We start from the raw sequence: 13,061 nt of genomic DNA, 5'->3' as shown, positions 1-13,061 counted from the left end.
CTGCCCTACCTAATTATAGACCCGTGTCTATTCTCCCAATATTTTCGAAGTGCTTGGAAAAAATAATTTTTTGCAGAATATCAGACTTTCTGGACAAGCACAACTTGATAACTAAGCATCAGTACGCTTTCCGGAAAAATATGTCAACACAGCTAGCTTTGCTTGAACAGAAAGAACTAATTCTAAATAATTTTGAGAAACGTTTGCTAACATTGGGAGTATTTGTCGATTTTTCAAAAGCCTTCGATTCTATAAATCATGATCTCTTGCTTAGTAAGTTAAACTACTACGGTATACGCTGCAATGCGCTTGACTTGATTAGGTCGTATCTTGGTCATAGAAAGCAGTTTGTACAAGTAAATAGCTTTAAATCTGAAGTTCGATCGGTCAGTGTAGGTGTACCCCAGGGCAGTATTTTAGGGCCCCTCCTCTTTAATATCTTTATTAATGATTTAGTAAACATTGATGTTGATACGCGTTACGTAATCTATGCTGATGACACTACGTTATTCTTTTCATCTAACCGCCCTGCCGAATTGATTATAAGAGCTAATGCAGTTTTGAATAAACTATACACATGGTCATCTGACAACGGTTTGACTATCAATTCACAAAAAACTAAGGCGGTGTTATTTCGCGCTAAGAACATGCAAATTACTCTAGAGGAAGATTTGCTAATGAACAATTCTAAAATTGAACTTGTACACTCGGTAAAATCGCTAGGTGTATTTTTTGATCATACTATGACGTGGCAGAGCCATATAGATTTTCTTGCTAGTAAGCTTTCACAAATCACTGGAATATTTTATTCCTTGAACTATCTTCCTCGCTTTATTAAGTGCTTGTTATATAATTCACTTTTTCTCAGCCATTTAAATTATTGTTGTTCGGTCTGGGCTACCACTTCTGACACAAATATCAACAGGCTGTACATACTGCAAAAGAAGGCTCTTCGCGCTATTTGCAATAAACCATACGATTTCCCTTCAGCTTATTTATTTCATAAACTTAACACACCGAAAGTACAGGCCCTTTTAAAGTATCGTTTAGTGCTTGCGTATAAAAATGAACAGAAAAAGAACATCAACTACATTACTTCTATGGCTAACTTAAAACTACACGAAACTCCATACAGCACAAGAAAGCCAGAGTACTGGCACGTACCAAAATCGCGCACAAACTATGGATCACAAATGCTGTGCTCCAGACTACCTCGGTTATTAAACGATCTTATTGTTAATAAAATTGATATTGCAACTTGTTCTCCTCCTGATATTCTTGATTTTTTCTCTCATGTGAGTTGTACAATGCCTGTGTGCTTTTGAAGTGCAGTGAGATTTCGTGTTTTTGCTTGCTTGCTCACATCTTGTTTTTGTTGTATTTTTTTTTTTTTCCTCGCCTGATTTGCGATGCGTGTGCATGATATGTTGTAATGCTTGAATATGTGTGTACTTGGGAAAACTGTATTTCCGCGCTGCTGCTCCCTTATTTTCTTTTTGTATTTTTAAGGGTATTTGGGGCTAGTCAAGCTGCTACGAGCAGCTTTTTTCCCCACTTTACCCCCGCAAAGCTGTATTTAGTTTTTTGTGGAAATAAAGCATACATACATGTATGCGGCCCGTGCGCTACTACGGTCGCTACTGCTCCCATAGAAAGATCTGTGATGTTATTTACAAGGTACATCGCCGTAAGGCGCAAGAAAGCTATGATCCGCCACGACTGACAGCACGAGAGCCGCAGGTGCGAGACAGTCTGTCCGACACAGCGGTCGTCAGTGCCCGCTGCTTCAGCTATTTTTCAGCGCCGGCAGCTCGGCGTCCGAGCGTAAACTTGACCCATACGCAATGCCGGCACGCCTAGGGAGAAACGCCTACACAACACGCGCTAGGAAACCTCCTCCGTAGTGCCTAGGCAGAGTCATATCATTGAATAAAGAACCAACAATATTCAAGGAGCAAAAGCACCCAGATTTTCTCTCTCGCACCCGCTCTTACTCGCGCCTGCGCACAAACAGCTGGCGATCCCTCAAATGAATGTTTCGTAAACGACCAGAATGGAGCTTATGAATTTAGGCGCTTTATTACGAGCTGCGGACGCATCGGCATGGGCCCTCGGCCTCGGATAGACGGCCGGCGAGCTAGGCCTACACAGTCTCCCTGCGATCGCAAGCTCGTTCGCTTCTGTCGGCGCCAATGAAATCAAATGTACTGCAATTTAAGCGTGAGATAACTGTACATGTTTGCCGACTAACATAGGCGCTTCGTTATACGAGCTGCAAGCGATCGTGTCACAAGCGCCACCGGTGTCGGATTCGATGGCCGAGCGAGCTATGCCTGCCGGCTCACGCGTTTCTATTCTTTCTATTTCCCCCCAAGCCCAGCGCTCGATCGCTGCGCCGCCCGCACGTACTACATTTCTAGGTACTTTTTCGCCGAAGCGCCATGGCACGCGCCCCAGATGTATTTGGTTTTGCGTCCCTGGCTTAACCAAATTGTATGCTTACCCAAAGAGAAAACCGTCCCTTCGTCCGTCCCGTAGTAAGACGACCGCTTTCGAGATAGCGCCCGCAGTAGCGAACGAATTTGCCTTTGCGCTGCCTTCCGCTTCAACGGCAACGAAGCGGCGAAAACACAGGGCTGGCGTTGCTCTCAGTTAACGCCTCATTCTGCAACTTTCGCAGATCGCTTTGAAGTTAAGCGGACCCGCATCTCTTCAAGACTATGTAAGCGGCAAGAACACAGTGCGCGAAGCTATGAGCTGTTGGTACTGTTTTGTGGGCATCGCAGATCGTTTTCAAGCTGCGTCCCACGCGGCATTGACATAAGAAGCCGCCGCCTGAGTACGTTCATGGCTCAATAATAGAGAATTTTAGGGCGTCCAGTATTCCGTCAAGCGCGGGCGGTTTGCCGGGTGAACGGGGGCGTAAACGTCAGCGGCCAGATTTGCCGGCTCCTATACCCATCGGCGGCTGTCAAAGGAGCCCCTTGCGGAAACACGCCCCTTGCGGAAACACGTCTACAGTGCTTCCATATGCGTGTTTATATTGTCATCGTTTGTTTCAAACAAGGGAGCTGTGCAAATACGTTTGCTTTCACTTTCTGTTCGAAGTTATGCAGCATTCCGAACTTCCACGCAGGGGCGCCGGCTCTGGGCGGAGCTACCCGCCGCTCGCTCATTCGTACCATGTGTCCCGAATCGCCGCATGCGGCAAGTCGCACACGACGCGCCGTACGAAAGATCGCACGGAAAATCGCACCATGTGTCTCCCGTTTGACCAGAAACGACCACCTCGCCGCCGCCGGTGCCTTGAAACGTGGTACGTGCGGGTGGCATATGGCGGCGCAACGGTCGAGAACACGCTGCCCGCGCCTCCCGCGCTCTCAGACAGCGCTTGAGTGATCGATATCACGTTTTCATGGCGTCGCGCATGTAGTATTTGTGTGAGGCGTGTTGATTTTGAGAAATTTGATTATACTCGCTGACATTTCGCGAGATGTGCTGACAGCTCGCACGTATGACTTGTGCATAGCTGCTCGATCGGTGCCAATCATGAGCCGGGACAAGAAGGTGAAGCGGTCAAAGACCTCTAACGATGTCTCCAACTCCAGCTCGGGGCCGGTAAGTTGGGTGTCTCGTAGCAAATATACGGTTGCTGTATTCCTGTCACCGCTGAAATTGCCGCTTTCATTTGCAATCAGTAATGCTGGTGTTAGAGGTTGCGCACTGAAATCGCTTCTCTTATTGTACTACAGATACGCTTCTGTTACAATCCAATCAATGCTAAGGGTAGCTATGATGTCCAGATCGAGAACCCCGCCGCTTCTAACATGCAGCAACAGCCTACAATGTATCACCGCGTTCTCCGACTGCATCTGCTAGAGGCTATTCTATAGCGTGGTGCTCTAGTTGAGGTACTGTAGGGACGTATGTTGAGGCTCGCTCTCTGTCTCTGATATGCTGCAAGGGTGTTGGTTCGGGGCAGCTTGTCTCGTACTTTGGTTTTTATGCGCAGAGGAACCAGAGAAAGTTGCTCGGTTCTGCCTTGGCGTTACGTGCTACACCACATCACTCCAAGAGCCGTCTGATAGTGCTGAGGGCTGTACTCGTAGATAACTTTCTGTGGTTATGAAGGGAAAGCTACTGAGGCAAAGCGCGCACAAGTGAGAGCGCTTCTGAAAAGAGTCCCGCGTTTTAATCCACGTTCGTTTAGGCTGGGGAAGACAAAACGTTAACATCTTATTAGCAGTGGTTAAATAAGTTCGAGCACACCACTGAGTGTAAAGGTTTGCTTATTTTGCGGCTTTTCCCATCCGTGCCTGGGGAGAAGCGAAACCGTCGCACGTGGAAGCTACGTCGATTCAGCGTCTGTTCCTAACAACCAAAAGCACTGTCAAACGCTGCCGGACTACTCGGCACGGTAACGCATGTGCACCAGCCACGCGTCCGTAGCTTTCCCTTCTTAGCCACGGAAAGTTGTCCGCAAGTATAGACTGCTTTCAACACGGGGACAATCTGATCATCTGAAATACACATCATGGTGATAATACTCGAAACATTAGGGAAAAACTGCAAAAACCATCGATAATGATTATCAAATAAAGCAAATGACTGAACGCTTTAGAAAATTATTCGCTTTATTAAAGCATTGATGTTGTTGAAGGCATACGTTGGTTACAGCGAAGATAATTAGGTACCATTTGTTGTTTCGTTGAGTGATTTCGTAGAGTATAGAACCGTTAAACAGTACATCTCTAGTGGTATCATAGGTGACAGCATGTCTGACGTGAAGAGATATCAAGGTTCCAAAAAAGCCCCGCAACTCAGTTGCACTAGAGTGGGCACATTTCGTGTTGGTGCTTTTGTATCGGATGCGGACCACTGGCTTCCAGTGCTATGTGCACATATGCTTAGTCCTATCATGAACTTGCAAGTCTTGTAACTTGTAAACTTGTAATCTTCTGCTCCAGTACAGTTGTTTATATGCAGAGCTTGCCTGAAGCGTATTTGTACTGGCAGGGGCAAACCTTGCACATAGAGTACACGCCAAAGACGAACCAAAGGTTTTAGTTTGCTGCGAAGCAGATCTCTTTTTATTTTATAAGTTGATTCTGCATAGCACCCGCAATGTAGCCAATAAAGACATGGTGCCATTACAGTTCTTATTAGTGCAACAAATCCAGCGAGTTGTGCTGTCGCACACATACGGCAGCAACATGCGGACACAATGGATAGAGGAAATGGCTGGACACATAGCACAGATGATGTGCTTGGCACCCCTTGGCCCTGACTTACATTCTTACCTTTTTTTCATTCACACGTACCAGCACCCATTAATGCTTGTATTCGTGTCAACTCACACTGATCAATACTCCTGTTTATATCCATGCCAACTCACACTCGCTGCACATTAACCAGCACTCATCTTTGTACTCCTGTCCACCCACACTCACTGGCACTCATTCTGCTTCATGCCCATGTCCAATCATGCCTTTCGTCACTTGCTCACACTCTATCCCACATCTGTGGAATCAATGTGCAGTGAATATGATTCTGAAGCTGAGTATGTATGCCAACCTATGGAAATGAAATTGCAGCAACTGGATTTGCTGTTTGCTACAATACTTCCACTGACGCCACTTGTGACCCCTGTTTTTGTGCAGAATCTCCACATGGACTACTTCCAAATAGAGGAGGAAGAGGCAAAGACACGCGACCCACAGGATGACGAGGCTCAATTCCGGAGGATCTGCGGCGAGATTCAGGCAAACATGAGGAAGATCCTCGAAATGAAGCTGCAGCGGAGATCCGTGGTATGAGTGCAACACTTTGACACTACAGTGGTGCCTCACTCAGTGATTATTTCACAGAGGGAACCCAGTTTCTCTGGATCGACTAGGATGTTTCTGCGCATAGGCACGCCTGCACATTTTCTAGGCCACCATTCTTCCTCGCCTAGCCTCTCTCTCTTGTCTGCTCATCAGAAATGTGCTGAAGAAAAAAACAAAGCCAGGTGATTTTGGCTCGGTTCTTTGCTCCTGGATATTTGAAAAAAACACCAGAAAAGGGACATAAAAGTTCTTCACAGCACTGTCTTTTGCCTGATCTAGCTGAATGAGACTTAACTCAGGTTGAACTGAGAATTCTTTCTTAAAGTGCAGATGGGTGTAAACACTGTTGTAAATAGTCTCCTTTTCTCCATCCTCCACAACTTCTCTCCGTATCTATCCCGGTTGCGGCGGCCACATTTCGATAGGGGCGAAATGCAATAACACCCATTGGGGGTGTCCTATGAATTGGGGGCTCGTTGAAGATCCCCTGGTAGTTAGAATTAATCCAGAGTCCCCCACTATGGCGAGCCTCATAATCAGATCGTGGTTTTGGCATGTGAAACCCCAGAATTCATTCATTCATTCTCTCTAGATCTCAAACTTTCTCTTTCCTTGGTAAATAAATTGACAAATCAGTTCTAACATGTATGTGTAATTTTTCTTTTCGCATGACCAACTAAGGTCCATGTACATATTAATGGGTTTCCCATGGGAAACAATGTGCAAATGTGTCCCACAGAATGAACTTCTTGCAGAACAAAACCCCTCTCACGTAACAAATTAAGTTTGCTATGCGAGGCACCACTGTACAGAGCTTTCTTAGCTGTTTACTTGCTGAATTAGCTTAGGAGCAGTAATAAAAAAAAGTATTTGTTTGTGTAAAAGGAACAGTAATGAGAAAATATGAATAACAGTGGAACTGTAATTGAGCCTACCATATGCTTGGCAAGCTGGACAAATGCATTGCAGCTTCCGCGAGTGTCTACTACTTTGGGAGGGCTTGCTTGGCACTGCTTAATTACTGATCAGTGTAGATGCACAATGCTGCTTTTAAATGTAAGTTAAATGCCAGCTGCAACAAAATTTGTTATCATGTAAAGGACTCAGTTTCAGAAAGTGCAAAGTTTTGTGTTTGAAATTCAAGGGGATGCGTCATGGAAAAACAGTGAAAATAGGAATTGTTGATACCAAAACTCATAACATCATTACTGCTGTCTGAAAATGATGCAGAATCCAGGGCATTGCGAACAATAGAGGGTGCCTTGGCATCGCCTTTGAGATCTCTTTGTTCTGTTTTTCTGTTAACTCAGTGGGATCGTGCACTCATTTTTTTCAATCAGGCTGACATTGAAAAACTTCGGGTGGAGACATCCTTGCTGTTCCTGGGACTGAAGAAGATCAACCGCCTGGACAAGCATCGGCTCAAAGTGGCAAAGGATGCTGTCAATGAGGTGCTGTATTTCTCTCTTTGATCTGAACAGCTGGGCTAACTATGTCAGTATTTAAATATCTTTGTTAGTGAGGTACTTCGTATTGTGTGTTTGGTTGGCCATAGAAAGAGTGTCATTGCTAGTGAGAGGAGCAAAATGAGAACAAGGTAAGAACGGGAGCCAAGGTTTCGACAAGTGGACTTGTCTTTTTCAAGGCGACATATACCCTTTTAGAACCCTACCTATATATACTGTGCCGAGGAATGTATATGTAGCCTTGAAAAAAACAAGTCCACTTGTCAAAACGTTGGCTCCTGCTTTTACCTTGTTCTCGTTTTGCTCATCGTCTTGAATTTCATCTCCCACCTTTGGGCCCCGTGTTTTGTCTGGATTGCTAGTCGGAGTAGCTTAGTCGCAGTTAGGCCTGACAATTTTTGTACCCGTCACTCCTTCTCAGAGAGTGCTTCTTAAAGCTGTTGAATACAGTCGAATCTAGATAATTCGAACTCAAAGTGGCCTGAAAATTTGTTTGAATGAAAAGAAGTTCGAATTAAAGCAAGCTAAGAGAATAGAGGACTTACCTGCAGTGGTGCATGTGCACTGAGCTAACACGTGAGTGGTAAGTTGCGCAAGATTTATTCCCACGTATTTACAAATTATAGTCAGTTATTAGGTGGATCTGTGCTCGTACTAGGATAGGAAACGGCGGGTGCACGCGTGTATAATTTAGGGAAACACACCATGTCCCGTGACAATGGGCCCTTCGAACTTTTGGTATGCTTCTCCACATAAGTCTCTTGTATTAGGGTGAAGTTCACTTCCGGGAACCTACATTATGCAACGCGCCATGCTTTTCGCGCTCCTAAGCCATTGGCAAGGATTACATAGGCAGAGTCGGCACTATTGCTGACAGCAGCGAATTCTTTCAATGAAAAACACGACACCAAATAGCAAGAAGCTTGGTATCGAATTTCAGTGTAGCTAGGCCTAGTGTTGCCGCGGTGTGGCTACGGCTGCCAGCGGATCTGCGTGCAAGAGCGCCGGCTCAAGGTGGCGTGATACTCGAAATGGCGGTGGTGGTGCCTGCGATTAATGCCGTTTCACACCTGCGGTCAGGGCAAATAGTCAGGAAAATCGGACGGCAAAGGTTTTTTGCATCTGAAATTTCAGACGTCTTATACATGGGCTCTGTGGGGTACAAGGCAGACCCGCAGGGCTAACAGAACTCTCTAAACCATCCCTAACAGAGGTAATCGGTGATGCACGCCTGTGCACAAATTTCCGCCACAGTCTTTTTTTTTTTTTTCTTTGCGCACAACGTTGACGAGTCTCTCCTAAGCTCTTCCTTTATGGCGGGGTCAGAGGAATGCTGGTTGGAGGTGCCGCTGCGTGATTTGGCGCGCTGCTGAGAGCATTGTCAGAGTGCAGTATGTTCAAATTACTGGGCGTTTTCACTTATTGGAATACACATAACTTTGACGGGACCGCGGTGCCAGTTCGAATAAACCGAATGTTTGAATTAACAAGATTTGACTGTAGTTGTAAGATAAGCTAGCACACACCACGTGACCCTTGTATGACCGTGGAACTACACAGGGCAGCGCGGTTGTGAACAGTGGCATGGTAGCGTAACACAGGGCTTACTGAGTTGTTGTCATGCTTGCTCAGTTAACACTGTGATGATTGTTTGAATGCCTTGATAATGCGGCAGAGTTGAAGGCTCTGTTAGGTAGACTTGCTAAAGACAAAAACTAAATCAATATAGATTGTTATATTGCATTCCTGGAAATCTCATGATGTTTGTTTCATGCCAAGTGATTGATTGATTGATTCTTTACAAAATGAGATGACCTATTCACAGAAGAAATTTTGACATAAAGAGCCTTACAGTTTTTCCACAATACCAATTACTTTCAATGTATTTGGTCTCGTCATGCTCTGCTGGGTACTTCTGCTTGCTTTGAGTTAGAGGTCAGCACAAAAAGTGAAAAAAAAAAGGGGCAAAGATAGGGCTAGCACAAACAGAGCAGCGTGAAAAGGTAGCTCTTCTTCTGTGAGTGACTTCTTCCACGATAAAGTTGGGTAAATTTAACCATGTTTTCTTTTACATTCTAAAGCAACATAATAAATTTTTATAATCTAAGGTTGACTTTGTCCTTTACGAAAGCTCTGTTCTCCTTAAAGGGCCCCTCACCAGGTCTGGCCATTTTGAGCAGACAAGTGCAGAGCATACAATGCGCGATAGCAATCATGTCTGCAAATTAATACATCACTACACACCGCAGAAAGATATTAAATTTCGAACTAAACGCCATTTGCCCTTCTACTCGCGGCCACCACACTCCAAGTCGGAGGATGACGTACACGCGCTAGTGTGCCTATGTACACGTGTTTGTGCTTGTTGACACATGGCTTGGAGAATTATTCAAGGCAACATCTATTATTTGTGTAATATGTTGCTTGAATAGACGAATTAAAGGTTAGAGAAATAATAAAACGCACAAGCCGAATGGCTGCATGTTTTTTGTTTTACTTCTTGCCGCAGCAAGAGAGATGCAATTCCGTTTCGTCTGCTTGTTCCCATGTCGAACTTGCGTGTGCAGACACCGAAACTATGTAATTTTTTACAGTGTTCCAGCACGCGATCGTGTGCTATGATCCACTTGTGTCTGCTTCAGTGTTCGTGTAGCACTGACTTATACCACTAGTCAAGTTTCCTTGTGCACAACGCACAAAATCCCGCATGGTGCCATCAGCAGAAGTGCGCCCCACCGAAAAAAAGTGAGGAGAAAAGAAAAACTGAAGGGGGGGCCTGTGACATATGCGTCACGCGATCCTCGAGCTCAGGTATGGGAGAATGTAGGGAAGGAATTTCACTTGTGGAGGCTAGACGGAGCAAGTGGAGAGAGCATCTATGTTTGCAGTGAAGCTCCGCTCCTGAAATCAAGGGTCCGTGGCACTGAAATACTTCTATCTCGACCCGCTGTGGTTGCTCAGTGGCTATGGTGATGGGCTGCTGAGCACGAGGTCGCGGGATCGAATCCCGGCCACGGCGGCCGCATTTCGATGGGGGTGAAATGCGAAAACAACCGTGTACTTAGATTTCAGTGCTCGTTAAAGAACCCCAGGTGGTCCAAATTTCCGGAGTCCTCCACTACAGCGTGCCTCATAATCAGAAAGTGGTTCTGGCATGTAAAACTCCATAATTTAATTTTATTTTATTTTTCTTTACTTCTGCAGTTTCCAGCCTGTCCTTGGTACATTTTCTCACATTACAAGATTTTAAAGAAAAATAAGCATATCATTCCTTTGCAAGTTTGCACCCAACCATGCTCCTGCTGCTGCTCATTTTCCATTACAGAAGAAGCAGAAAGTGGACAACTTCCACCTCCAGCTGCAGAACCTGACATATGAGGTGATGCATCTGCAGAAAGAGGTCACCAAGTGCATGGAATTCAGGTGAGGCATGCATTCCGTGTTTCAGATTCTTCCTAGCTTGACTTAATTAAGGCTGCCACAAGCTATACACCACATATATTATGTACTGGGTGCTCAAGGTATTTGTGAACATAATGACAACATGAATAACAACATTTCAGACGGGAGTGAAAATATTCGTTCCAAAATGTTTACGTATTATTTAGGTATTATTTCTTTTACCATTGTTTTCTGAGACTGTTAAATTAAACCATCATCAGCATCATATCCATATCCTTCTTAGATCACTTGAGCCGTCAATAGTTATTGGCACCGAGTCATGGTTGGACTCGAGTGTCTTAAATTCTGAAGTTTTTCCAGATGGCTATCATTGTTTCATACGTGATCGAGGAGCAAGAGGGGGAGGGGTATTTATTCTTGTTCGCTCAAGCTTATCTTGTGTTCCACTGGAAGGTTCTACAGCCGATCTTGAGTCTGTTTTTTGCAAAGTGAGGCTATCTAATGGGAAAAGTCTAGTTATTGGATCATATTACCGTCCTCCCGGAACATCATACGACCAGTTTCTTCAGCTGTCTGCTTTCCTTGATACGCTTGAGAACGATATCATAATACTAGGGGGAGATTTTAATCTTCCTGGTATAGACTGGTCGTGTGATGACCCGGTAGCGTCGGTCGCTGGCCATGTGTACTCTGCATTTTTTGATCTCGTCTGTGATTTTACGTTTCAACAGTACATTCGTGATGCGTCACGGAGCGACAGCACAGGTCACGTACTTGATTTGCTCTTATGTAATGTCCCGAACATTTTAACAAATGTGAATGTACTTCCCGGCTTAAGTGACCATTGTGTTTTTACTGCTGATATAAACGTTCAATATGTATCCATGCCGAAAAAGGAACCCAGAAAGATTTACGTGTATAAGAGGGCTGATTTCGCGGCTATAATTTCAGCGTTTGAGTCATATTTTCCTACCTTTGATGCATTAGTTGATGAATTGAGCATTGAAGAGTTATTGAAGCTGTTTAAAGACAAGCTGTTTGAATTGCGCGATACATTTGTTCCTACTCATGTTATCTCATCTAAACGGTCAAAGGATAAGCCTTGGTTTAATCACCAGCTGCGCACACTAATACAAAAAATTAGGAGAGCTTATCTCAAGTTTCGGAGAGCGAAGTCCCCGAATACTTGGTTAGAACTGAAATGTTTGAAAAAAAGCTTTCAGAATCTTGCGGAGCAGGCCAAGCATACATATTTCGAAAACCTTGGTGTGAAGTTGCTCAAAGATTCCAGAGAGTTCTGGAGATTTGTTAGGTGTAACGGTAAAGAAAACAATTCTATCCCCCCTTTAAAGAGCTCTGAAACCATAATTGACGCTGATGAAGACAAAGTGAAACTTTTTAGTGATTTTTTCTTGTCAGTGTTTAGACCAAGGCGTTCTCGTACTCTTAATGTGATCTGCCAAATGGACATTAAACAAATGCCTGAGGTTATATTTGGTGTAGAAGGTTTGTGTAAATTACTGCAGGAGATGAAGCCGACGACCGCTTGTGGCCCTGATGATATTCCGGCAGCGATTCTTAAAAACTGTTCTGGAATATTGTGTTTTTACTTTTCTCGGTTATTTACAAAGTGTTTATCTGAGTCTTGTTTACCGTGTGATTGGAAGCTGGCACGGGTTGTACCCATTCACAAAGGCGGATCGAGAAGTGCCGTTGAAAACTACAGACCGATATCCTTAACAAGTATCACATGCAAGTTAATGGAACACATAATTTATACTTCAATCATGTCGCACTTAGTTAAGCACAATATTCTAAGTTCTAGTCAACATGGTTTTCGACAAGGTTTTTCATGCTCTACACAGTTAGTAGAATTCTTTCATGATCTGGCCTCGGCAATAGACAAAACCAAAATAATAGACTGCATATTTCTAGATTTCAAAAAAGCCTTTGATGTCGTTGCACATGATCTTCTCATCTCAAAACTTAAGGCCTACAAGTTGGACAATAGTGTCATAGCTTGGATTGCCGAATATCTTCGTGCAAGAGAGCAGTCTGTGGTGCTCAACGGTTTTTCTTCTGTATATGTTCCAGTTACCTCAGGTGTTCCTCAGGGATCAGCTTTAGGTCCCCTTTTATTTCTACTCTTTATTAATGATATTGAAAGTGATCTTACGTCTTCATTTAGAATGTCTGCGGATGACTGTGTCATTTATAGAGTCAGAGATAACGCAAATGACATTTCATTATTACAGACTGATTTAGACCTTATAGGAACGTGGTGCAATACGTGGGAAATGTCACTAAATGTTGAAAAATGTGTACACGTCACCTTTTCAAGGAAGCGCGCATTTGAGCCATGCAC

General features: G+C 44.3%; 1 protein-coding gene across 5 annotated transcripts in view; it reads left to right on the top strand.

Moving 5' to 3' along the window:
* thoc5 (THO complex subunit 5) overlaps nucleotides 1–13,061 on the top strand; it is an 85,119-nt gene that overhangs the window by 21,639 nt on the left and 50,419 nt on the right. For 2 of the 5 annotated variants that reach the window (XM_055074616.2, XM_055074621.2), the window contains 3 exons: nucleotides 5,661–5,810; nucleotides 7,169–7,279; nucleotides 10,620–10,717. In XM_055074616.2, the coding sequence (XP_054930591.1) occupies nucleotides 5,661–5,810; nucleotides 7,169–7,279; nucleotides 10,620–10,717 (359 nt within the window). Of the gene's footprint in view, nucleotides 1–3,393; nucleotides 3,619–5,660; nucleotides 5,811–7,168; nucleotides 7,280–10,619; nucleotides 10,718–13,061 lie in introns of those variants that run through there. The other 3 variants (XM_055074610.2, XM_055074606.2, XM_050185395.3) reach the window with 3 other exon arrangements.

Source organism: Dermacentor andersoni, chromosome 3 (genome assembly GCF_023375885.2).
Source record: "Dermacentor andersoni chromosome 3, qqDerAnde1_hic_scaffold, whole genome shotgun sequence".
Lineage (NCBI taxonomy): Eukaryota > Metazoa > Arthropoda > Arachnida > Ixodida > Ixodidae > Dermacentor > Dermacentor andersoni.
This window is presented reverse-complemented; position numbering and strand designations above follow the sequence as displayed.